At 36.8% G+C, this 26,543-nt stretch overlaps 1 protein-coding gene across 1 annotated transcript in view; it reads left to right on the plus strand.

The window, feature by feature from the left end:
• KCNH8 (potassium voltage-gated channel, subfamily H (eag-related), member 8) overlaps positions 1-26,543 on the plus strand; it is a 202,597-nt gene that overhangs the window by 40,487 nt on the left and 135,567 nt on the right. Inside the window, exon 2 of the mRNA XM_009329509.1 lies at positions 21,774-22,007. Within this exon, the coding sequence (XP_009327784.1) occupies positions 21,774-22,007 (234 nt within the window). The remainder of the gene's footprint in view (positions 1-21,773; positions 22,008-26,543) is intronic.

Raw genomic sequence — 26,543 nt, forward strand, 5'->3', positions numbered from 1 at the left:
TCGGAAGAGTTAGGGGTGACTCAGACCCAGAATGCACAACAGCCTGGGATATTGATGGCTGTGATCATCTCAGTCTCTCTCTGACTCAGTGAATATTATCTTTCATGTGGAACAGGCAAGACTGAGAGACAGAAATTGAATACATATTCTGATAATTCAGGTACTTACAGATACAACCTGTTTGGGATCAAATCCTGCATGCCAGATGAGTGTCTCATCTTCTCAGCTTCTGATTATCAGGGAAAAAGGAGGAAGGCAATCAGGGCAAAGACATATGCAAGTCTTCCTTTCTGCTTTGGGGGGCCGGGAGGGGGAGGCTTCTCATGTGGAACAAAATCTGTATTTCCAGACTCCAGCATTTCTTACAAAATTGGCTCTCTGTTCTCAGGGTGCTCCATCCCATGGAGTAACAGGGTTTGTCTGTGAGTTTCCAGTCTAAATCTTGTCTCAAGCTCGCTGTTGGAGTTATAATTGACAATCGCTGCTGTGACTCTTGTTACATGCCTCATGTTGCAACTCAGATTAATGCTTCTATGGTGTAATAAACTTGAATTATACACTGTATCTAGAGACCACTTTCGAACCACACTTAATAGTTAATAAATGCAGCCCCTTCATAAGCATTTTTTTAAATAGGAACTGACAAGGTAGGATATGTAATAAATGCATACTTAATTGGCCAAACAACTCTAATTTCCTTCATTCATAGAATTAAATCCAGAACAAATAGATGTCAGTTTTAGAGTAGGGATGTCCTGCCTGTCTGCTACCTCTCTTCATACATAACAGGCAGTCTGATCATTCAGAAATGGGCTGCGGTATCAGACTCAGTCAGTTTAATGATATCTCTGCTTACATCACTCATTTTAATGCAGATAATTGTTGCATTCCTACAATTTTTTTTAGCTGACTTAGCAAATATCTTTAAATAATTGGTAAGTAGTTATTGCAAGTGACATAATGACTGCTTAAGTAGCACTTATTTCTGTCTATATGCCTGAAGAAATGTAAGAACATATTTTCTGTTTGACCCAACTTCATTTAAAGGTATTCTATTTATTCTTTTTAATTTTGAGGTTGAGCACAATGTCTCATTTCCTGCAGCTTAAAGCAAGCTATTAACTTTGTTCAGCTTTCCCCAGTCTTGATGAATCTCTTCAAGATGACAATCTACTTGTAAGGCAGAGGAGTGGGTAAATATTGGTAAGGAAAGCTGCCTCATGTCCTGTACGGATAGCACAGAACTGTTGTTTTATTAGTGGATAAAACAGCTGGCTGTCAGGAAGGTTATCTACCCTTTGCTCTCTGAAACTGTTGTAGTTCACAATATAACTGACTGCAGGAGTAGGTGACAAACAATTCGTTCCCAAGCTCAAATATAATCCACAAACACTAACTTCAGTCTTTATCTTCCAGTTTTCAGCTCAGTTGCAGGCAGTGCCTTTGCATCCTTGTCCAGTAATCTTCTGACTGGGAAGCAAAGTGGGAATGGAAAATGGCTTGAGTTAGCAGTATGGAGCTGGAGAAAATAGTCAGAAAAAATAAATGAGAAAAAATAGGGAGGAAGTGAGGAACAAAGGGGAGATACTAGAAGGCAGAAAAGTAAAATAAGCTTAAAAGGGAAAGAAGAATCAGTCTATCCCATGTGGAACAAAAAAATCCCAACCCCCAAAGCAAAAAAAAATCCAAATGACACCCCCACTCCCCCACCCCCAATATAATAATCCAGAGGAATCCAATGATTTATTTGGGAACACTGAAACCCATTTTGATGTAATTCAGTCTAAGCACTGATTCTCAAGCACAAATCTACTATAATTTTTTCTGTGTTTTGATTAGTTTTGAATTTTCTGTTTACTTCAATTCTATTTTACTTAACTTCCAGTGAAAAAGCAGCTGCTAAAATTGCAAAATAATCTTTAATAATCAGGCCTGTGGACTGAATATTAAACAACCAGTCTCATCCAACAGACCTTGTATGCTGGAGCACAGTCAGCTCAGACAGCACAGTTTCATCCAGACACAGGTCACTTAACAAAACCCATCAAAAGTCCTGCTACCTCTTTTCTTGTAAAAAGGTTGCATTAGTAGTAATGAACTATATGGCCTTGCTCTCCAAAGTCTTTTTATTTTTTCTGGTGTTAGTGATTTACAGATAGATGCAATATTGCGGAGGTTTGACACCTGTAAGAGTGAAGAAGTTGAATTAACTTCTGGTCTGGTGCCAGGGAAAATGTTGATTTAGTTACAGTTGTTGGAGAGAAAAAAATTAGAATTTTTAAGAAATTGAATGAAGAGAGTTATTATTCAGCATGCAATTGCAGGGAAGATCTCAAAAGACTCAAACACTCTGATCAAAACTTTATTTAATGTTTGACTCCTAAGTGATTGGAAAAATTGTATTATAGATGAAATTGCAAAAGTTGCAAAAGTCTTTTATCTGTTTGAAATGTCTTTTCAATGAAAAATCTTTTGAACAGTCTATTAATGCACTTTTAGAGAGCCACTGATGTTGCTTTTCTTTTAGAGTTCATAAATGTTCAAAGTGTATTAATTTACCAAGCAGTTTGTCAGTTTGATACTGTTGTACTTTCTCCTCTAAACAGACACAGATGACAAACCTATGAACGCATGTTTTAAGCTTGTCATATATTTTCAGATTGACAGCTGAATGTTGTTTGGCACCATTGTTTTGCAGGGAGAAGGAATTTAAAAAATGAAACAACAACAAACCAAAACTAGTAAGAGAATAAATAGTGTAACATCTGTTCTAAAATGGAATAAAACAGTTTATAAAAGAGCGAATGTGGAACTTTACAAACAAATTCTATTTATTGACACTAAAATTAACAGCAACCTAAAATGATTATTGCCTTACTTACCGTTTCACTGTTTCTCTTTGATAACAATATTATAATCTAATAAAATTGGTTAATTGTTAGATTGTGATCCTAAAATTGTTTCTCCTTGAATCTGCACAGAAAATATTTTCTATGAGTCGCAAAAGAATATTATTGAAATCAGAATCTAATTTGCCAGCTACCAGGGAAAAAAAAGTGCTGGATTCAACTGAAATACTTTTGAAAAGTACTGAAGCTTAATCTAAGTTTCCAGATTTCCATCTCTTCTAGAGTAAGATAAATTTATTACTGTCAAGTGAGTTGCCCGGAGATGTACCAGAGTAACTGAGAGCATGGAAAACAAGATTTTAAATACATATATCTAAGGATGAAGATGATAATCCCATTTTTGAAACTGGTAAAAACATATATTGATTAAAATGGCATTCATTCTCTCTCATTATGAACTTGTCTCTTTAGGGAATCAAGGAGAGGAAATGATGATGCATATCAGGAAAGGTTTTTGGTTTGGTTCCGTGCCCTGCCCCCCCGCCTTGCTTACCTTTACATTAAGTAGTAAAGTACATTTGAGTAGTAATAGCAGAGCTCTATTCTCTTTTTTATATCATGATTTTGGTGTGCATGCTTGTGACTCCAAAGAAACATCATGAAAGGCCAAATGGGTTGCACCTGAACAAGATTTTATTAGGATCTATTCTACTAAAGATTTTCAGGCAGACTCAGCATCTTTTACATGGAAAATAATTGTGGTAAGTGAAAGTGTAGAGTTTATTCCTAGGTTGCGAATATCACACACACAAGAATAACCTTTTTTTAATGTATATTGTGACAGGCAATATAAGATGATAGGTCTAGAGACAACTTTTGCAGCAGTTTGAAATCAAAGTAAAAAAAAAAAAAAAAGGAGGGGGAAATAGTAATAATGGGAACAAAAGGCTACTTCAGCACCAGTGCTCTCACTGGTCCTGCATGAATACTATGAAGGAATGTAACCAGGATTTACATCTCCAGTCAATAGAAAGCTTGAGAGTTTCTATTTTAGCTATTACTTTCTAGTTATGGATGTGCTATCTTTGAACCATTAAGAGTGGAAATTAATTTTGAGCAGATTAACATCCCAAAAGAAGAATTACGTTCACAAATCACATCTTTTTAACTAAAAAAGAAAATCACCTTAAAAGGCCCAGTAATTGAAATAGTTTACATGTACAATATGAAAAATAAGTATCTGCTTGCGGACAAATACTCTGAGGAGAGTCACATCTGATCTGGGCTCTTCTGGCCAGTAAAATTACAAAAGTATATACACTGGACACTTACACTGTGCAAAAATACTATGCAGTAGTGAACTAAGACAAAAACCTTCAGATTAGCAAAGACTGAGCGTATTTTAACAATTTCAGCAAAAAGTATTCATGCATACTCTGGATCAGAATGCTATTTTTACTGATTTTGTACAGACCTAAACATATATCAAGAAAAATAAGTTTGTTTAGAGATTTTTCACTTTCACTATTTTCATTATGTAATACCACTGCATCATCCTAAAATTCTGAGAGGAGGATTAAAACTAATATAATCATGGCAAGCACTTCTTTTTGTCCTGGTTCCAAGAAAACAAGATGTGTGCTATATTATACTCTGTCAGTTCTCCTCCCCCTTCCCCAGAAAATAAACTTGGGAACTTGCTGGATGATTTAAGAAACAGTAAGTTTGTGCAATAGGCCTACAGAAGAAACAACCAGAAGCCATATAAAATATTTCAAGCCATTTGTTTGGCTCTCAGCACCTGAGAAGGCATTTCACTTGGCTTACCTGTGTCTCTTGGGTAGAAGGTGTCCAGCTCCTGTCCCCCCAGCAAACCAACCCACATGCACACCTCGGCAGGCCAGGAAAATGTACTCTGCCTCTTCATGTGAGAACTGAAAGCAAACTAAAATAGATAAGGACCTGAAAAAGAAAGAGGAACTGGGGGAATTGTGAGGGGTGCATGTAAGGAGTACTGCAGCAGAGAAGGAAGAGGATTTAAGTACTGTGGCATAAGGAAAGGAGTTATGAAGATACTCTTGTCATAGTGGACTGCAGTTAAGAAGTCAGTGGCTAGGACCTGCAAATCCCATTAAAAACACGCAAATTTTAGTTCTCTCACAGCTAATAGTTAAGGAGCTTCTATAGTAGATTTGGTATAACTCCTTTGTTAAAGGCCTATTTAGGATTTTTTTTTTTCCTTGCAAATATTCCTGAAGTTTGAAATCAAATATAGAAAATGCAAATCCAAAGCAGCAAGCATGCATGCATCTCATCCTGCTTTCAAAACAAAGCTGGCCTGGACATTGTTTGGGTGAAAGCACCAGGTGGTACATCGCTAATGGTGTCAGTTAACCATCAGTAATTCTGTGTTCTGAGAGATGGGGTGCTGAACGCAGCAGGACAGCAATGGGACACATCTGTCTCACAGCTGAGAAACAGGCTTCTCATGAATTACAATATTCTTGAAATGTTTTATAGATTGCATATTAATCTTGTTATGAATGTGTTCTCTATTTACTTGTCATTTTGCACAGAGAAAATCCTTTAGGAAATGAAACATTTCAGTTACAGAAATATCTTGTCATGATCAATACAAATCTCACGTACATGCCCATGTAACAACAGAAGTGTTTGGCCAGATACTGATTTTTTTTTAATTTTTTTTTTTTTAGAAACAAATCATAGTGGGTTTGGAAATGAAAAAAAAAAAGGGTCATTTGCCTCTTCTAATTTGGTTTCAGTTACAGAAGGAGAAGTAAGACTTAGTCATTAGTTTTACCAGCTGAATAGGACTGGCTCAATTAACATCAGCTCCCACTTCAAACGTGAAACAACACAACTAAGAGCGTTGCCTGAAAATGTCTGGTATGTTAGTAAGAAATGGAGCAACAACTAATTAACAGAAGTTAAACATTCAAATTATTGCACACAAAATATATTGAAAAATGTGACTGTCACTGGATTTTAATTGAAAACATGGTGACATGGTATAGGAATATATTTGTAAGTGAAATCCTTAAGGCTGCCTCTCTTTACAAAAGAAGATATTAAATGTATGCTGTATAGTTTCCTTCACTTCTTGTGGAAGCTGAAATTTGTACAGATGATTCCTAGGTTATTCCATTTTCTACTGTGGGCATACAGCTGATAGCAGATTATATTTTTGTCGTATCTCTTGAAGACTGGGATAAGATCAAGGAGCCCAAACTCTGAAAAAGGCTACTCATTCTTTTCTAGGAAAGCCTAAATGGAAGAGAAAATTCTTCAGGAAGAACATTACTTGTTAAATGCTGCAAAGGCAGGGGTCGATGTGACTAATGTGTGTCTTATAACCTTTTAGTACAGTAGACTGAAGATCAAGAACATGTGGATCTCAGATCCTTGCTTAATTCAAGTTTGAGGCAAATGCTATTTCTATTCCACTCTGATTAGTTCCTATTTCCTAAATCCAGTTAGAGACAGCTACCATAAAAATCAATATAAAACTCCTTTCCTCAGTATTCAGGCTGCCCAAAGAAATAGTGATAGTTCTGGGGAAGACAACTGCAGTGGAGTCCACAACAGGTGGGTAAATGGATGAGAAATAAGCTTCTCAGTTCTTTAAAGCAGAGGACCTGGATGACCCCTCTAACTGAAAGAAATTGCGAAGAGTGCTTCTGAAGAAGGAAATGTAGGGCCTATGGCATTTTGGTCCTCTAAATGCCATTCATACTTCACCAATCTACTCATTTATGATAACTGGGGGGGAAAAAAAAGCCAAATTGAAAATCCTTTCCTGAAATATCACCAGTGTATTACTTTCCAGAGGTCCAAGCATATTTACTTTTCTTGCATGCTGCAAAAATGTTGGTTAGTCCATTATTGAGGCTATATCCTGAGAAGAACAAAAGCTTTGGGAAATGGCTTTCTTTATGTCTTTTCTTAATTGATTTTTTTCCCCTGTGTGCTGTTTCACATTTTCATTACTTTGTCATATGAAATGGTAAAAAGAAATAGCTCATCATTATTACTTTTGGTTTCTTTTTTTTATAAAGCCACAAAAATACTTAATGAAAATCCTTTTATTTGAAATTTTGATATATCAGTTTAAATTGTTGCATTTCACGCATGTTTTATTATTTGACTAATTTTTTTTGAAGACATGCCCTTCTGAAGCAGGTAATGAACAAGGTATTTTTAAAAGCAAATTTAAATGTTAATTAAAAGCTAGTTAGTAGTACCTCCAGAGAAATAACTAATACATTTCCTGCTTCTGAAGAACCCTTTGACATATAGAGGGGAGACCTTATTGCAGCCTTTCAATACTTAAAGGGGACTTACAAGAAAGATGGGGACAAATTTTTTAGGAGGGCCTGTCGCGACAGGACAAGGAGGAATGGCTTTAAACTAAAGGGGGGTAGGTTTAGATTAGATATAAGGAAGACATTTTTTACACTGAGGGTGGTGAAACAGTGGCACAGGTTGCCCAGAGAGGTGGTGGATGCCCCATCCCTGGAAACATTCCAGGTCAGGTTGGACGGGGCTCTGAGCAACCTGATCTAGTGGAAGATGTCCCTGCCCACAGCAGGGGGGTTGGACTAGATGACCTTTACATTCCTTTCCAACCCAAACTATTCTATGATATAGTGGATTAGTTGGTGGCTTAGAAAGATGGGGAATCACTGCTCTTGGACAAGTTTGAAAAATGCAAAACTTAGTCTTATGACAATATTCCAATTAATTTTAAAGGATTATAATCAACTGAATGTTTCTATATATTGAAAAATAAAGTTCAAGATATTATTGAAAAAAATTACCTCTTATGGTATTAATACTAAGAGTATTTCAATATTTACCAAACACTGTTTATGTAATTTTCCCTTTGGAATTCTTTAATGAAGTAGAGTGAGGAAGCAAAGCAAAGAGGTTAACGATCTGACCTGTGCAGGCAGCTGTATGCCACAGCATCCTCTTGAAATGGCAAGCTAATTATATTGATAGCAACTGTCTTTCCTGAATTCCTCTTTTTTTTTTTTTTTCTTTCTTTCTCTCTCCACCTCTTTATTGTCTCTTAAGTTACATTTTGGTTCATGATTTAGGCACTTCAGAGCTATTTTTTTAATAGATATGCTTATAAAATGTCCTAGAACATAAGAGTCTAACAAAGTACAAGTAGTTAATAATACTGACAGAAGTATGCCAGCACCACCAACTAATGAGGAATGAAATAAATAACAATTAAAAAGGGGAATGGACCAAGTTTCAGAGTTCTGTTCCTCCATTTCTTCTGTCTCCTGGAGTGAAAGAAGCAAGTCTTTCTTACTTCAATATTTAAGGCTTTGTTAAGAGAATGGGAAATTAAGGCAATGGACTATTTGTCTTTCCTCAGAGAGAGAAGGCTTTTCCTGAAGCAAGACAAGTTCTTGGGTAGCCCTCTGAAGGATCTTTCCATCTAAGCTGAGGCTAAAAACTATTTGGAAGTCTTATGAAAGAGAAAAATATAAAAAGTAAAGCCTGGAAGTGTTCTGAAAGGGTTGGGAGACTTTTATCTCTCTTCTGAATGAATCCCAATTTATTACTGCGTCAGATGCTGGCTTGTTATTTAGTGCTTGGATGATTGCCTTGATGGGACATTTCATTTTTCCCTGAAACATATTTTCTTTTTGGCTCCTGCTGTGGCTGCTCAGTTTTCCACTGATGTGACTCCTACACAGGAGTCCATATTAATATAGAAAACAGTGCAGTAGCATTCAGGTTCTGACATGTTTGTTGAAAGAAGCCCCTTTTCTGGAATAACGTGTCCTTGAGCTGCTCCCCAGATTGCTCCCTACCACAGGCTGCTTTGACCCAAAGTGGGTTATGTTTGTTACCATACAAAGAATTAACCCAGCTGACCTACCACCTGCTGACCTCTAAAGGGAGAGATCCCATGCCGCCGCCTCCTCCTCCATGTTGCTCTCCCCCTGTCCCTTGCACTGAAGTTCTGCTCTCATCAGACCACAGGATTCAGCCTGCTAATCCAGCAGGACTTTAACACAAGTTTTAAAATAAAAAAAAAAAAAAGAGAGAGCACTTCTTTCCTGAATTAGTTGATAAGGTCAGCTGGGTGACACAAAAAGCACAAGGGACTGGGAAAGCCTGCATAGGCAAGAGCAGAGGATGAGAGTAAGGAATGAGTAGGAAGTTTGTGTTGCACAAAAGATGTTGAGACAGGCTTACATACACAGAAGTTTTGTAGTGGAGTCCACAGCTAATGGCATACATTGACTGAAAAGCTGATTTAGGAGAAAGGTAAAACAACAACCGAAAGAGAGAGTGCGAAGGGAAAAGGAGAATTCTCCCCAGTGGCTAGTTGGGAGAAGCAGTGACGGTATCCCTACAAGAGCTCTGGGCACTTCTCCAGTGCTGCTGGTAGCAGTGGGAAAGATGATTTTTCACCTTCTTTTCCCCTAGTGCTGTACACTTTTATCAGGACCTCCTCTACACCTCCCCCTCCCCCAGTTGTTCCCATTAAATGATGGCATTAGTGCTGATTAGGATATGTGAATTATCTGGCAGTGATGTGTATTTATTGCTTGTTAAGTTTGTGTGTACACCTATTACAGGTTAATATTTATTGAATACTTAAATTACTATTATCTACTTGGTTGTGCACAGTGTTTTGATTCTCTCTAATAAACTAAAATCTACGAAGTGAGATAAGGAAACAAGGGGAATGAAGGGGTCATTCTTAGACCAACGGTAGGTGCCTCCTGTGAAAGCACACCACTGTTTGGGCTTGCAGGTGGAAGGCTGTGAGAACAGCAATATAAGAACAAGAGTGTGAGAAGAATAAAGGAAAAAAAATACTACAGAGGCTCTGAAAACACTGCCTCAACAGTGCAGGTAAAGGTTACAGGACTGCAAGTAGCAGTCCCATAACATTACTAAGGCACCATGGTACCTAAGGCACCGCAAAACATTTTTTACTATATCCAGTGTAAATCCACTATTCCATATGTTTTCTCTGCTTGTGTGAGAATATTTGTTTTAACAGGCCAGGTTTCACACTTTTTGTTTGTTATTTTTAACCAGCAATTGTAGATTTTGTGAAGTTTTCACCCAAGTCTTTCAGAGTTATCATCATTATTGTTATTGTTAATTTATGCTGTTGTGCACAATATGTGTAATGAGCCTTTTTACTCACATTACACCTACGGGAATGTCTGAAATTGAGTGATTTTCCTACATCACAGTATAATCCACAAGGTCAGACTCCTACTTCATGCACCTTATTTTGTTAGAATAAAAAGAAAAGCAACAAAAACAGCAACAAAAAGCTGTACCTTTTTTCTCTTCCCTTAGAATAATTGCCAGTTAAGGAATTAGTTCTACAGTATCTTGCCTACAGATGTTCTTTGCCCTTTATTTGCAAGAAGGAAAGACATGGGCAAGGTCAGGTGCATCTACTCAACATTTAGAGCCTACCTATGCATACATAGTACATAAGGGTTCTTCCAGATTCTTTCATGGCTTGTTTACTGATATTACCCAGTTCCTGTGCTTTAAGAGAGTGTTCAGTCTAGCTTAGACATGAAGGAGTCCCCATACGCTCCCCATATGTTAAATATAGGTCTTTATTCTGAGTAACCCCTTGGAAGAAGTCACTTCCCACCATTCCTGTGGAGATGAGGCTCCTGACCCTGATACTGAGGTTCAGTAGGCTAAAGCAGAGGTTTACACTGCTTCGGTATTGTGGCCACCTGAATTGCAAAAGGTTAGAAATGGACAAAGGCATTTCTGCTGGTGTACACAATGCTGCTGGTTAAATTCTCCAACTGACTTACAGTGTCTCTGAATTATTTTTTACATTCAAAACAGTATCTAGAACTGCAATGAATTTCCAAAATTATAACATCAGGTCATATAGAAAATGTGGCATTATAATCATATTGTAATTTATAACTTTCTTCCACTTTTGGTGTTTTCAGTAAGTGTAATTTATAGAACCTGGTACAGTTTGTGCTAAAAACTTTTTTTGTTTGTGTATTTTTAGTATTTTTCTCTACGTTTGCTTAGTGCCACTTCTACTTGATGAGATAGGGGACCAATCCATGGTGTAAATACCTGGCTTTCTACAACTTATTTCAAAACTCTCTGAATGAATAAGATTATTCTCTCTCATATGAAAACTTTGCAACCAAATACAAGCATCTGCTGCCATTTGGTCAAGACATTCTTCATCACTTTCTTTAGTTTGGGCTTTGGAGAAACAAGGCAAGACTTCAACCCCCCATAACAACACTGGAATTTGATTGCAACATCTTTATACTTCATTCCTGTGGAACACAAGTAGTGTTGACATTGTCTTGCAAGTATAGTGGCAACATTTTTTTTCACATGAAACTATTTTGGACCAGTAAGAGGAATTTAGTCAAAACCTGAAATGTAATTTGAATGTTTTGACAAAAAAAAAAAAAATCAGACAATTTATTTGGTTCCCTAAGGACACTGGTTCACTGCAGTACAGTTAATAGATAACAGTTTCCTGGGATGTTGGAAGTTTGGGTCTTGCATTAATTACTGAACACTGGCCTATTGTTCTGATGTGAGTCTCTCTCTGATGTAAGTTTTGTTTAATTCAGGCAGTGTTTTGGGGGCAAGGGGGTGGGGAAGGGAAATTGGTTTTCTTCCACAGCAGAATGGAAACATTTGCTACAGAAATGCCAAAGGTTCTTCTGTGTTAGTTAGCCTCTTTGTTTCCTTTAAAGAGAACTAGAAATAAAATAAAACAAGCATACATAAAAAGGCCTAGGTTTTGAGTAACTAAGTATCTTCAGTCCCTTCATGATTTTGGCGTGTTTCTTCTCTTATCTTCACTGTTTAAGTTCTATGAGGTTCAATTCAGGGATTTTTTTTGATAGCAAACTTTTTGTATGCCTGATTTTCTTTCACTGAGACAATACTTAGTCCAAATTATTTTTTTCTTCTTCTAAGGTAATCTAAGGTAAAAATAATTTACTATGTATTTATATCTGTACTCCTTACTGCAAGGAAGTTCCAGATGCTTTGAATTTCCCAGACCATATCCACTTCTTCAGCCAAAATCTGGATTTTTCTCCAGAAGACCATCTTATGGCAATGTTCTTGGCAAGACTTTCAGGTTCCCCAAGCAGCTTCTTCCTTGGTTACTTGGATATCTTACATAAATCAGTAGACCTAAGCTCAGGTTCTCCTGCTCTAAGCTATACCAATCATTTAGGAGGCCCATAGTAGCTTCATTATAAGAAATAATAGCCTATGTCTGTTTCAGGCACCTACTTTACTTTTCCATTAAGGTTATTCCACTTGTTTGTTCAACACCACCACTAGCTCTTTCACAGTTTTCAGCATTTTTCCTCTGGATTTTTCACGGGATCATTCTCAGCTGGCAAACTCACTACAAGATGGTTCATTTTCTTTTGAATATGATAACTTAATTACATTCTCACCTGTAACCTCCTTCTCATCCTCTACCACCCCAAAAATACAGGTTTTTTACAGATCTTCCTCAAGAATACAATGTCAGCAAGCCCTATGTTGAGATTCTTAGAATTATTTTGATTCGGAAAGGGTGAGTTTGGGATACACAGTGTGATTCTTTGTTATGGTAAATAGTGCTGTATAAAAGTCTACCTTTTCTGGAAATGACATTTCCTGGACACTGTTCATCATTTTCTGAACCATTTTTGGCATAATTTCTGTCAATTTGTCAGAAGAACATTCTTTGAACAGACTTTCTTTTCCACAGCACCATTTTAGAGTAGTGTTGCTTCTCTGAGAAAACTGCATGCAGAAATGCTTTCAGTTTACAGAGAACTCATTTCACTGGAATAGGCACATGGGAGTCTGCTTCTTCTCCCCATTAAAATTAACTCAAGATTACCCTTTAATTTCAGGGACTGAGAGAGGAACATATAAACTGCAAAGGCTCAAAATGGTTACTTTTCGCCATAGAGTCCTGGCACCTTAATATTGAAGTATAATAATTATAGAGAGAAATCAATACAGTGGAAGTCACCACAAGCTGGCATGAAACTGTCATGGGGGTCATAGTGGTCTGTTAAAGTGACAATGAACAGTCCAGAAACAATGTGTATGAGCTAGGATACATGAAAAACAGCTTTGAGCTGCTTTGGGTAGCAATTTTGATGAGAGGAAATGGCCTCAAGTTGCACCAGGGGAGGTTTAGATTGGACGTGAGGAAGAATTTCTTTACTGAAAGAGTGGTTAAACATTGGAACAGGCTGCCCAGGGAAGTGGTGGAGTCACCATCCCTGGAAGTATTTAAAAGACGTGTAGATGCGGCACTTAGGGACATGGTTTAGTGGACATGGTGGTGTTGGGTCGATGGTTGGACTCAATGATCTTAGAGGTCTTTTCCAACCTTAATGATTCTATGATTCTATGATTCAGGGTAGTATAGCACTTGCATGAAATGATGAATGTTTCTTATTCAGAGAATATAATAGTAATGTGATATTTGAACAGCCGGTGGTTTTGACATGAGAAAGGTATGGATATTGTTATTTGGATATCTCTCATGTGGAAATGAAAATGCATCTGTGATAGTGATGGGTGAAAAGCTGAGGATGCTGCATCACCTTCTGTGGAGTGCAAGTGCTGCACTAGGCAGATGGTGCTGAGGAAGGATGATTACCGTCCCTTTTGCCTTCACATTAAACCCAGACCTGGTTTGAGGATAGGTCATTTTGTTCAGGTGAGGAACAGTGGTGTGAGATGCCCCACTGTAGCCAGAAGAGAATTAGTACTTTTATGACTCCTGCCTCACTGGAGTCTCTAGCATCCAGAGGGCATAGCCTGTTCTCAGTTTCTTCCATGGCTACTTCATCCATTTTGCGATTAGTGGCTGAAAGTTTCCTGTGCTCAGCATGTGGACAGTAGATAGCTTCAACTGGCCTTGCACAGTAGAAGCAAGGGAGAAGACCATGAAGCATTTCCACTCTCTTCGTGCGGAGATCCCTCTATATTTCTGTGTTGAAAATATTTTCTTTATGTACTTACTGATAACTTTCTTTTGCACATAGAATCTGCTATACCACAGTGGGTTTTTTTCATGGTCACTTCCAAAGGGGAAATAAATTTCCACAGAATCTATTAATTTCAAGTGATAAGATGAAACTTTCTCAATAGTAGGTAAATAGTTCTTCAACCCTAAATCATCACATTGTAAAGAAATCCAGTCCTTATTTCCAGTATAGTTGGCATCAGGATATTTTCCAAGCCCCAGAGCTACCACTCCATAATCAACATAGTCTCATAAGAAGAAAGGAGCATCAGAATTCAGAGAGGCAGGAACATGATCTTTTAAAGGCATTTCACACTGGGTTCAAAATACCTAGCTTCAGTTCTTCCCCTCAGGTGCGCCGGAATAACAGCTCATTAACGTATTTCCTGTATTCTTCCACTAGCTCTGTTAGCAGCATCCGTAACATCTGGCTGCTCAGATATATTACAACATCAGTAGCAGTACATACATTGAGGACAAATATCCAAAGGGCTATCTACTGCAGTAGCATTATAAACAGGTTCATCGGGCACGATATTTATTAAAAGCATGTGTAGGACACTAAAACCACAAAATATTATGCAATGGTGAAAATCTGGTATGTTTGTAAACTGAGCACCAATCGTAAGTAGGTGACATAGTGCTTAAAACAGCTGTAAACAAAGCAGCTTTCAGCTCCTTGTTTCATTCCTATTTCAGACAATTGATAAAGGAAGGTATGGACAGGATCACATTGGTAAATATTCGACAAGGATGTAGCTCTTGTCTTTGAAAATATTTCTATTCAGGAGGACTGTTCATCTGCAAACCTTTCTCTCAGTTGAATACTTGAAACCCAGTCATGATCCCAGGCTCTTAAATCATTAGGCTATATGATTTGAACGTATGAGAACTCAATGTGTTAGTTTGACTTATAGCAATTCCATTTCTACCATTCCAGGTGAATTTTTAATCAACAGAACAGTCTGAAAAAAACCCAGCAAATGAAATATAGCTGGGTTACACAAATGGCCCTTCTGCCTGGTGGATGAACTTAAAATTTCCATATATTTTATTGGAGAAATTGCAAAACATGTTTCCTTTGGAGGCAGGAATCTGTGCACTCTGCTCTCCAGTGGCAGAAAACACCAAACAGCAGCTGAACTCCCTTGTCAGGGATAGAGCGTTCAGTTCTGCCAGATAAACAAGCATCTTCAATTCCCATTGAGAAACTCCTGGATGACACCATGCATTGTTACAACGTGCTGGCGACTCATGAGTTGCAGTGTCTCTTCACTGCTAATGTCTTCTTTTGTTTGTCTTTTCCATCGGCAAGTGCTGTTTCACTCACAGCATTTCAATGCATATAAAACTCTACACTAGCATGTAAATATTTGACAACTGCAATATAGTTTTTTCAGTTACTTCAGCACTGTGTGCTGGCAGTCACTGCACAATCAATAACAAAAATAAAGCTGGTCAAATAGAATGTAATATTTTTTTACTGAAAAATTAAATTTTGTCAATGTCAACACAGCTTAAGGGTGGGAAAAGAAATATTTAAGTGCAACCTTGATTCAGCTTCATCTATTGGATTTAAATTGCTGTTGCACATAATATATGTGTAATGTGAATTTGTAATTCCAGGTATATATCAAGAAAAAAAGTAAAAAGGCATATCTTAGACTAGTTAATATTCCTTTCTGAGGAAAAGTTGTAGATGTCTGCTTCTGCTAGTGGAGTTTAATTTTTAAGAACTTCAAAGCCATCTCTGTTAAAAGTTCCTGTCCTTTATTATGTTCACCCATTACAATTGCGCTGATTGTTTATTTGAAAGGTGCTCTGTGATGATAACTGAGCAGTAACAGTGTTGTTACTGTTTGAACAAAGTCATTTTCAGTCCCTATAATTTGGAATTCAGGTAGAAGCAAATGAGATTGGGATTAGAAAAGGAACAGGAACATATACAGAGATTTCTAATGGAGAAGCAAATTAATTTTTTTTTTTTTCCCCCTCTCTAGGATCCCAGGACCCCATTTCACCATGAGGGTTATTTTTGGTTTTGTTTTTGATTTTATTTTCCTCTGATACTGTCTGTTTTTTTGGTCTGCTTTGTTCTAGGAACAGGTACTTTGACTGGTCATGAAGAAAGCTGCAGTCATTATTTTAGTATTGACCTGATGCATTCATGGCACTGAAGGCTGGGGTCAAGATCGTTAATCACTGAGTCTTTTAAATAGCTTATGATTTGTGTTTATCAATAAGACTAGGAGATGATATAGCACCCAGATGCCCAAGTTTTGCTTGGATGTTTTTATGCTGAACTGCATTACAGATTAACTCTTTTTGTAGCTATAAATATTGTATACAGTAAAGCATTTTCACTGTCAGACTAAATATTATTGTAAATGTAAAGTTAAAGGTTGATTTCCTAGCTGCTGAATTCAGAACTTTTCTACATAATGGGAATTCATTTTGGCAATGCAGGTTAAGTGGGAGCTATTGCGGCTCACCCTTGAGCTGAGTCCATAGAGCTAGGTACTTAAAGTACTGTTTTGTACTCTGAATTTGTAACAGTTACCCAATTTTATGAATACATTTCTTTGTAATGTCAGCCTTTATTTGAAATGACTTGGCCAGTTAGATCAATTATACAGCTTACAGTGATGGGTCCTTAGTTCATCAGTCCATACCTTTAGTTTATTATGCAATAGTTCTACCTTTTACTGCACTATTGTAAAACCACTGGCATATACAATATTTTTTTAGTGAAGAGTGGGAAGACGTACCAGTATAATCAACTTTCTTTCTTTCTGACTCACCTAGATCTGGATAAATTTTAACCTCACGTTAGTGACCCAGTTAACTGTACTGAGATTTTCAAGAGGAACTTTAATATTTGTAGTGTATGCATTATAAAATAATTTTGGTCTCGATCAGATTCAAAGGATAGTATTTGGTAAATGAGGTTAAACTCTAATTAAACTCACTTGCATCTAAATGTGCTGGCATAAAGCTAAATGTTTTCATATGCTATTTTAATCATTCAGTTGGGTAATCTTAACTGTTAATGTGGTTATGTTCTCCGTAACAGTAATTTGCGTGAACCTGGAATGAGATTTCTCTTGTTAAGTTGCCCATGTAGGAACTGTGGAATCAAACCCAAATGTAGTAAATCCTTTCATCCAGAAGAATTATGGACTGTTCTCCATTCAATATAATAACTATGTGAGTCACTTGCTTAATTAATGCAGCTTCTTTGATTGCTAGGGATTTTTTTTTCTTTTGTAGGTTTTTTTTCCCTTCCTTTTTAATTCATAAACAATTTAATATTTAAAATTAGGATGGTGGTTGGCTGTGCTCAGTTGCACAAGAAGTCAGATAGATGTTCTCTTCACTGATAAAGATGAAGACTTGCAGAAACCATCTGGACTTTGATTGAAAAGAACTGTTACAAGAACTGGGGAAGCACAACGATGAGATTTATAGCAGACAGCTACAGTATTAAAGCAAAAACCCTTTTGTCATTTTTCGCTAAATAAGATGACAGTAAGATTTATCAAGGGAGTGCTGAGTTTAATTGTAACATGGTCTCATTACAAACAGTCAGATAAATTGTGTGCATTAATTATGAAGCAGAGAATTGCATAATAGCCTTTGTCTTTAATTACCTCAATTCTAAAACTCTGTCATGGGATGTTTAACGAACCTGTCTCTCTATCAGATGTCATGTCATATAAATTTGTTCTGTTTCTTAGGTTATAATTTTTGGGTATCAGGTCATTGAAACAGGGCGACGTTGTGTAAGCCTGTGATTGAAGGTGTAGTTAGCATGGTTCTGGTTCAGCTTGTTCACTTGTCTCCAAGTTTATGCTATGTGTCTGGCAGAGGTTTCTAGAAACACGCAAGTCTTCTGTTGATCAATGTCCTATCCACTCCAGTATGTCCTACTTCCAAAGAAAATGCAGGCATGCAAGCTCCTAATATTCTTCCTTCGAACTTTCATGTGAAAAAGTCATTTGATCTTCATAGAAAATGAACACAAAAGAAAAGAAGCATAGCTGAAACAAATCTGCTTTTAAATTGTGCTGAATAGTTGTGGAATACCTCTGTCATATTTATCCATCTTTGCTGACTTGCTGCTAAAGGAAAACTTAGTGAATGTTGTTGGATTTTTTTGTGTCTAGGCTTCTTGTTCCATCTTTAACAGAAGTACCTTTAAATCATCCTTTGCACATCACACACAGGCTTGAACATACAACCAAGTATTTTTATCCAAAGCTAATATAAAAATACACATTTTGAATATTTTTATTTATTTTGCACAGACTTACAGCGCTTAACAATTTCTGAGCTGAAGAGTGCTACTCATGGTTTTGTCAAAATCTGTTCTTTCAAGTTGTGTGCAGATTTGCAGCAGTTTTACTCTGTTGTTGCACATGCCCTGTACTCCTAAACAGTCCAAAAGGCTCAAGGTTGCATCGTTCTCAATAGATCTTGAATTTAGCTTGGATGTATTTTCTTGTCTAAAAAAAATGATATAAATCCTACCACTAATCCAGTACTGTCTCCTGATCAAGTCCAATCAATCTGAATAAAATAACTTAATATTCATGCTGATGTGCTGAAAGAACAATATAGAATTCAACGTTGTCTTTATTATTATGGAAGTGTTGCAATCTACATATAAACATATAGCAAAATATACAGACCAGTAGGTTTGTATCACTCGTTGCAACTTTCCTACTGTAAGTTCAAAGACAAGCAAAAGTGCTGTCTTCCAGTCCATAGATTTCTAATAAATTATTCTAAATAAAATGTCATTCTTCCTACTCTGGATTTTAAGATCTAGCCAGCTATCACTGAAGATGATAGAATTAAATGCTGGCTGGAAAACTGCCTGGCGGAAAAAGACCTGGGGGTGTTGGTCGACAGCCGGCTGAACATGAGCCGGCAGTGTGCCCAGCTTCAAGTCCATAGATTTCTAATAAATTATTCTAAATAAAATGTCATTCTTCCTACTCTGGATTTTAAGATCTAGCCAGCTATCACTGAAGATGATAGAATTAAATGCTGGGTTTGTTATTTGTGTCACACTGAAGCCTGAATGATATAAATTTCACCCTCAATTCTTTGGTTTTTTTGAAATATTTTATGGTGCTTTATGTTCACTAGGAATAGCAAGTGATATTAAAGATTCCAAGCTATGAAAATAAATTACAGAAGTAAATAAACTTTGAACTAGAATATTTCAAGATATGTTTAAAGAAAAATTTTGGTTTGTGTAATAGGTAAATGTTAATTATCACTTAATAAATATTACTGAACAATTTGATGAAACACAGATGATTATTAGACAAAACTATGTTGCTTGATCCTTAAATATTACAAGGATTTTTTTCAATAAATTCTTTAAATATTTCCCTTAATCTACTAGTTTCGGATTACAAGTGCATCTTTCATCATTTGATTTGAACGTCAAGCTCAAGAAAAACAGAAAATATAATTCTGATTGTATTTTCCTGAAGCTTATGTTTTACTGTTATACTCAAAAATTTCAGCAAAATTAGGCTTACAGCCTTATCAGACATCCGCTGATGTTAACAGAAAGATTGCCTCCTATTCTAGCTGGCACTGGATTGGGCTTTTAGAAGTAAACTGTTTTCTGCTATGAATGTTAAAGTAACCAAAAGTATTTTGGGTTTATTTTGATGTAAATGACAGCAGAGTTTGGCCATCTTAAATTTTTCATAAAATCATTATATGCTTGGTAAGCTCCAGTATATTCCTGTTCATAATGATATTCAAACACTACTGCACTCCGAAAACCTCCTCCCTACCCTTTCTGTCCTTTCGATGTTCCATATCGAAACATGCAATTCAGAACAATTAGAATTTAAAAAAAAAAAGTCTTTGCATCACATAGTTATATTTTAAACAATAAGAAACCCAGGAGTAAATTAATTTGATAGCTACAGATGCATTTGGGATGTACGATCTGCAGGTCTTACACTGTAATGCCGTCATTAAACTGCAGTGCAAACATATGATTTTAATTCTTTTGGCAGTGTGGGGATTTAGTTTTGTGTTGACAGGGGGAGCAGCATGTCAGTGCATGAATGGTAATGATACTTATTCTCTAGTTAGGCAAATAAAAATGACAGGCTAAGTCAAGCACTGCACTGAACCAGAATGCATTTTTAAATTACATATTTAGTAAATGAGAAAAATCTGTTTTAATATAACAATCATTTCTTGAAAGACTCTAATTAGATTTAAGCAAAAGGTGAGTAACTGAAACAAAGTCTTAAGAGCAAGTTGATCATTTAATAAACCTCAGCATTGTCTTTAAAATACTGAAATCTTAGCAGTATCAGCTGTACTATTTTATCCCTTGGGTAAATAAAGAGTAATGTAGTTGAAGTTGTTGGAATTTCATGGATGTAGAACTCTTGTGACAGTTAAGGCTGAAACAGACCTATTTTTCCTCTATTTTAGTTTATGTATTCTGTCCCTCCCTTCCCCATTCATGAATAATATATCCCTGTATGGGGATTAGGCATATCAACCTGAGTTTTCCATTAAAATAGTTCATTTTTCTCTTTAAATTTATGAATATTTATCAAGGGTTTCTGGGTTAGTTAATAGTGTTTTCCCTTAATACATACACATGAGTCCACATGCACATGATTCTGAAAAATTAGAAGTATCTGTCTTGGGACTAGACTGCTCCTAAGCTCCCGCCAGCAAGCTGTAAGTTAAACATTCCTTAATAAGCAATAGGCAAAAAATAGTCTTTCCTCCCTCGATGTGAAATGAGGACAGATTCCTCCCTTAAAACATTTTTTTTTTTTCCACTTCAAGATAAGGAAACACAGGCAAAAAAATGTATGAGAACTTCATATATTATCTGGAAAGGGTCTCCATGCTAATTTAAAAAGACCATAAAATGCTAGAGCTGTTGACGTAAGCTGAAGATGAGAGTCTAAGGCACAAAACCTTCAAAGACACTTCAGCAAGGGATGGAAATGTGTAATTAGGCTGCAAGATTTGCCAAAGATTTGAACTCAAATTAGAACATGGCTTTTTGTTGATTGATGTCCATGTCAATATACTATTCTTCAATTTATCATACATGATAGTTGCATCTTACACCCACTAAACAATTATAAAGTACATTAAGGTGTAACAGGATGGTGAATCTTTGATGTGCCTGTTTCATATGGGAGAAGTATGGTGGGGCTCTGGAAGACAGCTGACAGTGCTTTGGATTAAATCTTTTTCCCTCACAAAAAAGAAAGAGAAAACAAAGGACAAACAATTCCATGTAGCCCCAGAATGTCCCTCAACTCTATTTTTAAGGATTCCTTTGCAAAATTAAATAAAAGAAATTAGTTTGAGTGTTGATAAAGGTCAACTTTAGCTTATTGAGAGCATAGAGAGACTAGGGTTTTTTAAGATATAGCTGTGTCTGTTCAGACTGCAGAGTAGTCTGAGTGGCAGCATAACAGAGCACCTTTGAAATTTTTCCAAAGCTTCCATGTTTGTCACCAGTCTTTGGTCAAGTGGTTGTTTTAATGTGCTAACATCCATCTCAGAGGGAGTTATCATAAATTATTGCTTGAGGATGCAATGAGGCAAGCTGTACATAGCCATGAGGAACCATTGTATGAAGGTGCTCTGTGGACTGTTAGACTTGATTTCATTTCAGACTAATGGTCTAAAAACAGAAGTTGCATTCTTGTTTGCAGGCAGTTGGGACTTTGCTTTTAAATGTATGTCCAGTTGTGCCTTCCTATGAAGCTAGGGGAAGTATTATGTCGAATGATGTAGAATTCAGACTGTGATTCATGTTTTACATTTGTGTTCTTCTACAGATAGTAACTTCATCCTTGCAAATGCTCAGGTGGCTAAGGGATTCCCTATTGTTTACTGCTCAGATGGCTTCTGTGAGCTTGCTGGATTTGCACGAACTGAAGTCATGCAGAAGAGCTGCAGCTGTAAATTTTTACTTGGTGCTGAGACAAATGAACAGATGATTCTTCAAATTGAGAAATCATTGGAGGAAAAGGTAGAATTCAAAGGAGAAATCATGTTCTATAAGAAGAACGGTAAGTTTTTCTTTCCTGTTTTGTTAGTCCCAAAGAATGAAATTTAGCATTAATGCATGTAATATATGGTATGCATTTCTGTCTAATGATTTGGTATGTCTATAATCAGACCTACAAGAGTAGGTTTGAATAAAGACAGTTGGATACACATTGAAATTATGTTTATATTAGTGTTATTGATTTTATGTAATATATGACAAGTTATAAAGCTTCATAGAAGAAATTCAGGGTCCTAAACTGCATTGTGAGACACTGTGTTATCCGCATTCAATATGACACTGCATTTTCTATTTTTTCTTATATTGAAGTTCTTACCCCTTATTGTTGAAACTGTAATTAAAAAAATTAATACTCACCATAAGATAGACAGTGACTATGTAAAATTTTCAGTCCCATCAATAAAATGCTCAGAACTTTGAATGATCCAAGTGACTCATTCTCCACAGCCACTATATGTAAATACAATAATAATGAGTTTCAAAAAGTGGGTAAGTACTCTAGGTAAAATTTGTATTTAAGTAGGTATTGTCACATAAAAAAATTTCCGAGCATTAAGTAACTCCATAGACTTCAGTAAATTTCAAGTTGCACCACCAAAGCTTTCACTCCTATGGTAGGACATTTATAAGGACAATTTTGTAGTCAAGAGGAGTGAGCCATGGAAGAAAGCACCCCATGATGCATACTTATCAGCTTGTTTCATTTATATCAGGCTCCTTCAGTGTACCTATTCTGTAAGCGTTTACACTGCCATCATTCATGTGATCTTCAAACAGGTGACACTAAGTGTGAGATACTGACGGGATTGCAGCCACCCCAGTGCTATAGGAGCCTTCACATGTGTTTAATGATCCATGGGCTCAATGGATCCACGGGCCCCTATTGAGTATCACCTTCTGTTTTATTATATGGCTAGAATTTCTAGGCATACGTTTAGGCCATGTGTTTTCCTCATAGACCCTACTTATGTCTTTACTAAGGAAACATTTTCCCCTCAAATATTATTACTATTATATTAAATTGCTATAGTTATAGTTATTACTATAACTATTAAAAGTCATCTTCTAAAAGTAATAACTATATATTGATAAGAAGACAGTCAGTGATTTAGACTGTTAGAAGAAGGCAGCTTCACTTTCCCTGACATACAAAAAAGAGAAATGTCTTCCCCCCTCTCTTTGGGGAGGCTTTGGGGGGGTGGGGTGTGTTTATTGTTGTTGTTTTTTAGCATTTAGAAGAGACTCTCCTAGTTCCTGGAACTCATATTTCAGGAAGGTTATTCAAAGAAAGTCATTTCAAATTTGTAAATCATGTCTGAATATAGGGAAAAAATGATCTTAATCTGGAAGGATAAGAATTGCTTTTCTCCAGTATTGTACAGTGATGAGTGGGCACGGTGAGAAGAGATTTCAATGTATGTAAATGAAAGAAGTAAAGCTAACATATTCATTTCACTGTCTTGGTCCCGAATGATAAATTGTGATTCCTTTGTCCTATGAAGGGGTGCTTCAAACCTATGATAGATATGATTAATGCAGGCAGAAAGAGATTGCAGGTCAATTTGCTTATCAGTAAAGTAGCTGAACCACAGATAAATAAGTAAAGAGAAATTGTTTAGGATAAAAGAATTCCCACAATCCATCCTACTTGCATCCCTGTGTATAATTTGACTGGAAGCCATTCCAAGACATTTTCTGAGTATGAATAAATTTCCCAGACTGCCTACTATATTTTTCATTTTCATTTATTTCTGTACCACTGGGAAACAGAAATGAATAGGTATTAAAATAACATGAGACTGTTCTTGAATAAAAGCCAAATTTATCTTAAAAAATAATCTTGTTTTTTCAACAGAGCTGCAAAGTGCAGACACCAGATTTGGTAAATCATCCATTTTAGCTAAATGTTCTGGTTTTGGGGTTGTTTTTTTTTTCAGAAGAAAAATTGAACTTCTGAAGCAGTTAGGCTTATTCAACATTAGCAGAAAAAAAAAAGAAAAAAAAAAGAAGTCTTTGTTGCAGAAAAATGTTTTTAAAATATTTTAAGACTTAAGAACTTTGGGAATAATGGCCCCAAAATGACTGTATGAATATGTTCAGGCTTACCTGATATTGAAAATAATTGTCAGTTGGGCAAATGCCCAGTGTACTGCCAGGAACATAGGTCAGGGGGAGACAAGTAACTAGTAATGTCTAGTTGTCATAGGGTTACATTTCAGTGTCCTGTTAAGACTTTAGGGTGTCAGAGTGAAACAAGGTATCTGGCTTTAGTCCACCATTCAGAGGTACAGCCTTGCTCTGTAGGCCTAGCTACAAGACCAAATGAACACTTTCAGGGATAATTTCAGGGATAGAAGTTCAGCTTCAGGGATAATTCTGAGCTCATGGAACAGACTGAAACGTCCCTCAGCATACTTCTTAAAAGCTTAGTAATGAGTACAACATTATGATAAGAAATTACTATGAGGGAAATGGATGTATGAACACAATAACTTATTCTTGGTTTCTTCTTCTGGATTTGATCTGAGATGTAGAAGCTAGAAATTTGTAATTCATAATTTTTTTTCCATGTGTGTCTCATCTTTTGGGAAAGAAATTCAAGCTTCCAAAACTGAATGTGTGTTGATTTCTTAATTGCCACTTTTTTCAATATTTTGAATTTGATTTAAACTCATTTTAAAACTGATTTAGTTTTTATCATTAAATTAGATTGTTTATTCTAAACAAGTAGTGATTCAAGCTTGGGACTTAAAGCTCTTACTAGTTTTGATCTGAATTTAGTAAGCTTGAATATGGGGCATTTCACAGTTACTTAACCATCATTTAAGAATTTACATAGCACTTCTGCTCAGTAATTGTTAGTTAAAGGAATGATTGTTGTAACTAAAACAACTCCAGCAACCCACCTGTAATTTCATGGAAGTTCCAGACTGCTCCAAGCTGACACTGCAGCCAGTAAGAGTGGCGTGCAAGGAGCTGGGTAGGGAGCTGAGTAAGATGGATTACCTGTCTGTGGGATGAAATGCAGGATTTCATTGTCTTTGTCCTTTGGGTTTGGATCTTAACAGCAGGATGAACTTCAGCAGTTGTACTCTGACCAAACTAGAAAACAATCTTCCTGGAGTGACTAGAAGTGGATAGGAACCTTTCTCTATGTGTGTTCTCTTGACATTTTTACAAATCCTTAGAATATGATAAACTGGCTGTACCTTCTCATCCAGGATATTTTCTGCCATGTTAGCACAGAGCAGTATCAGAACTGCGACAGCAGCAACAGCAGCTTCAGACAGAGATGTTTTTTGAAAATCCCACTCAAAATACACTTTTCGTCGTAGTTTCAGTATTTATTTTGGTTCCTCAGTCAGTTTCTAACTTTTTATTTGTCAGAGCTATATTTTTTTTTAAGGCAAACAGAAAAGGAAACTATTAAAAGACAAGGAATTTTATGATTGTTGTCTTCTTCAGAAAGTTTTAAAATTATATAGCTTAGGAGCTGAATTTTTAGATAATTTTTTTCTCTTACTATTTCTACACTTTCTTTAAAACATCTGCAACAAATTAAGTTGTCAATTACGATAATGGAAATGCGAAGTAATCTTTTTGAATTCAAGCAAGTTGTGAGAAAAGAACTCTCTCTGGATCTCTTTTTTAGAGTAATCGAAAAGCAGATGGACACTATGCTGAGGAACTACATTTAGACAAACCCTTCTTTTTCTCCCTGCCAGACCGCTGCAGAAATTTACCAATAGCAAGTACATGTAGTTAAATGAGGTCTTCACAGTCCCCCAAAATGAAGTATAGAATCATAGAATAGTTTGGGTTGGAAGGGAACTTACAGGTTATCTAGTCTAACCACGCTGCTGTGGGCAGGGACATCTTCCACTAGATCAGGTTGCTCAGAGCCCCGTCCAACCTGACCTTGAATGTTTCCAGGGATGGGGCATCCACCACCTCTCTGGGCAACCTGTGCCACTGTTTCACCACCCTCAGCGTAAAAAAATGTCTTCCTTCTATCTAGTCTAAATCTACCCCCCTTTACTTTAAAGCCATTCCTCCTTGTCCTGTTGCAACCGGCCCTGCTAAAAAGTTTGCCGCCATCTTTTTTATAAGCCCCCTTGAAGTACTGAGAGGCTGCAAGAAGGTCTCCCCGAAGCCTTCTCTTCTCCAGGCTGAACAACCCCAACTCTCTCAGCCTTTCTTCATAGGAGAGGTGTTCCATCCCCCTGATCATTTTTGTGTCCCTCCTCTGGACCCACTCCAACAGGTCCGTGTCTTTCTTATGCTGAGGGCTCCAGAGCTGGACGCAGTACTCCAGGTGGGGTCTCACCAGAGCAGAGTAGAGGGGCTCCCTACTCTAGGGAGATGATTCTAGAGAATTGCCTCCCTCGACCTGCTGGCCACGCTGCTTTTGATGCAGCCCAGGATACGATTGGCCTTCTGGGCTGCGAGCACACATTGCTGGCTCATGTCCAGCTTTTCATCCACTAGTACCCCCAAGTCCTTCTCGGCAGGGCTGCTCTCAATCCCTTCATCCCCC

Source organism: Pygoscelis adeliae, unplaced genomic scaffold (genome assembly GCF_000699105.1).
Source record: "Pygoscelis adeliae isolate BGI_AS28 unplaced genomic scaffold, ASM69910v1 Scaffold8, whole genome shotgun sequence".
In the NCBI taxonomy this organism is placed as follows: Eukaryota; Metazoa; Chordata; class Aves; order Sphenisciformes; family Spheniscidae; genus Pygoscelis; species Pygoscelis adeliae.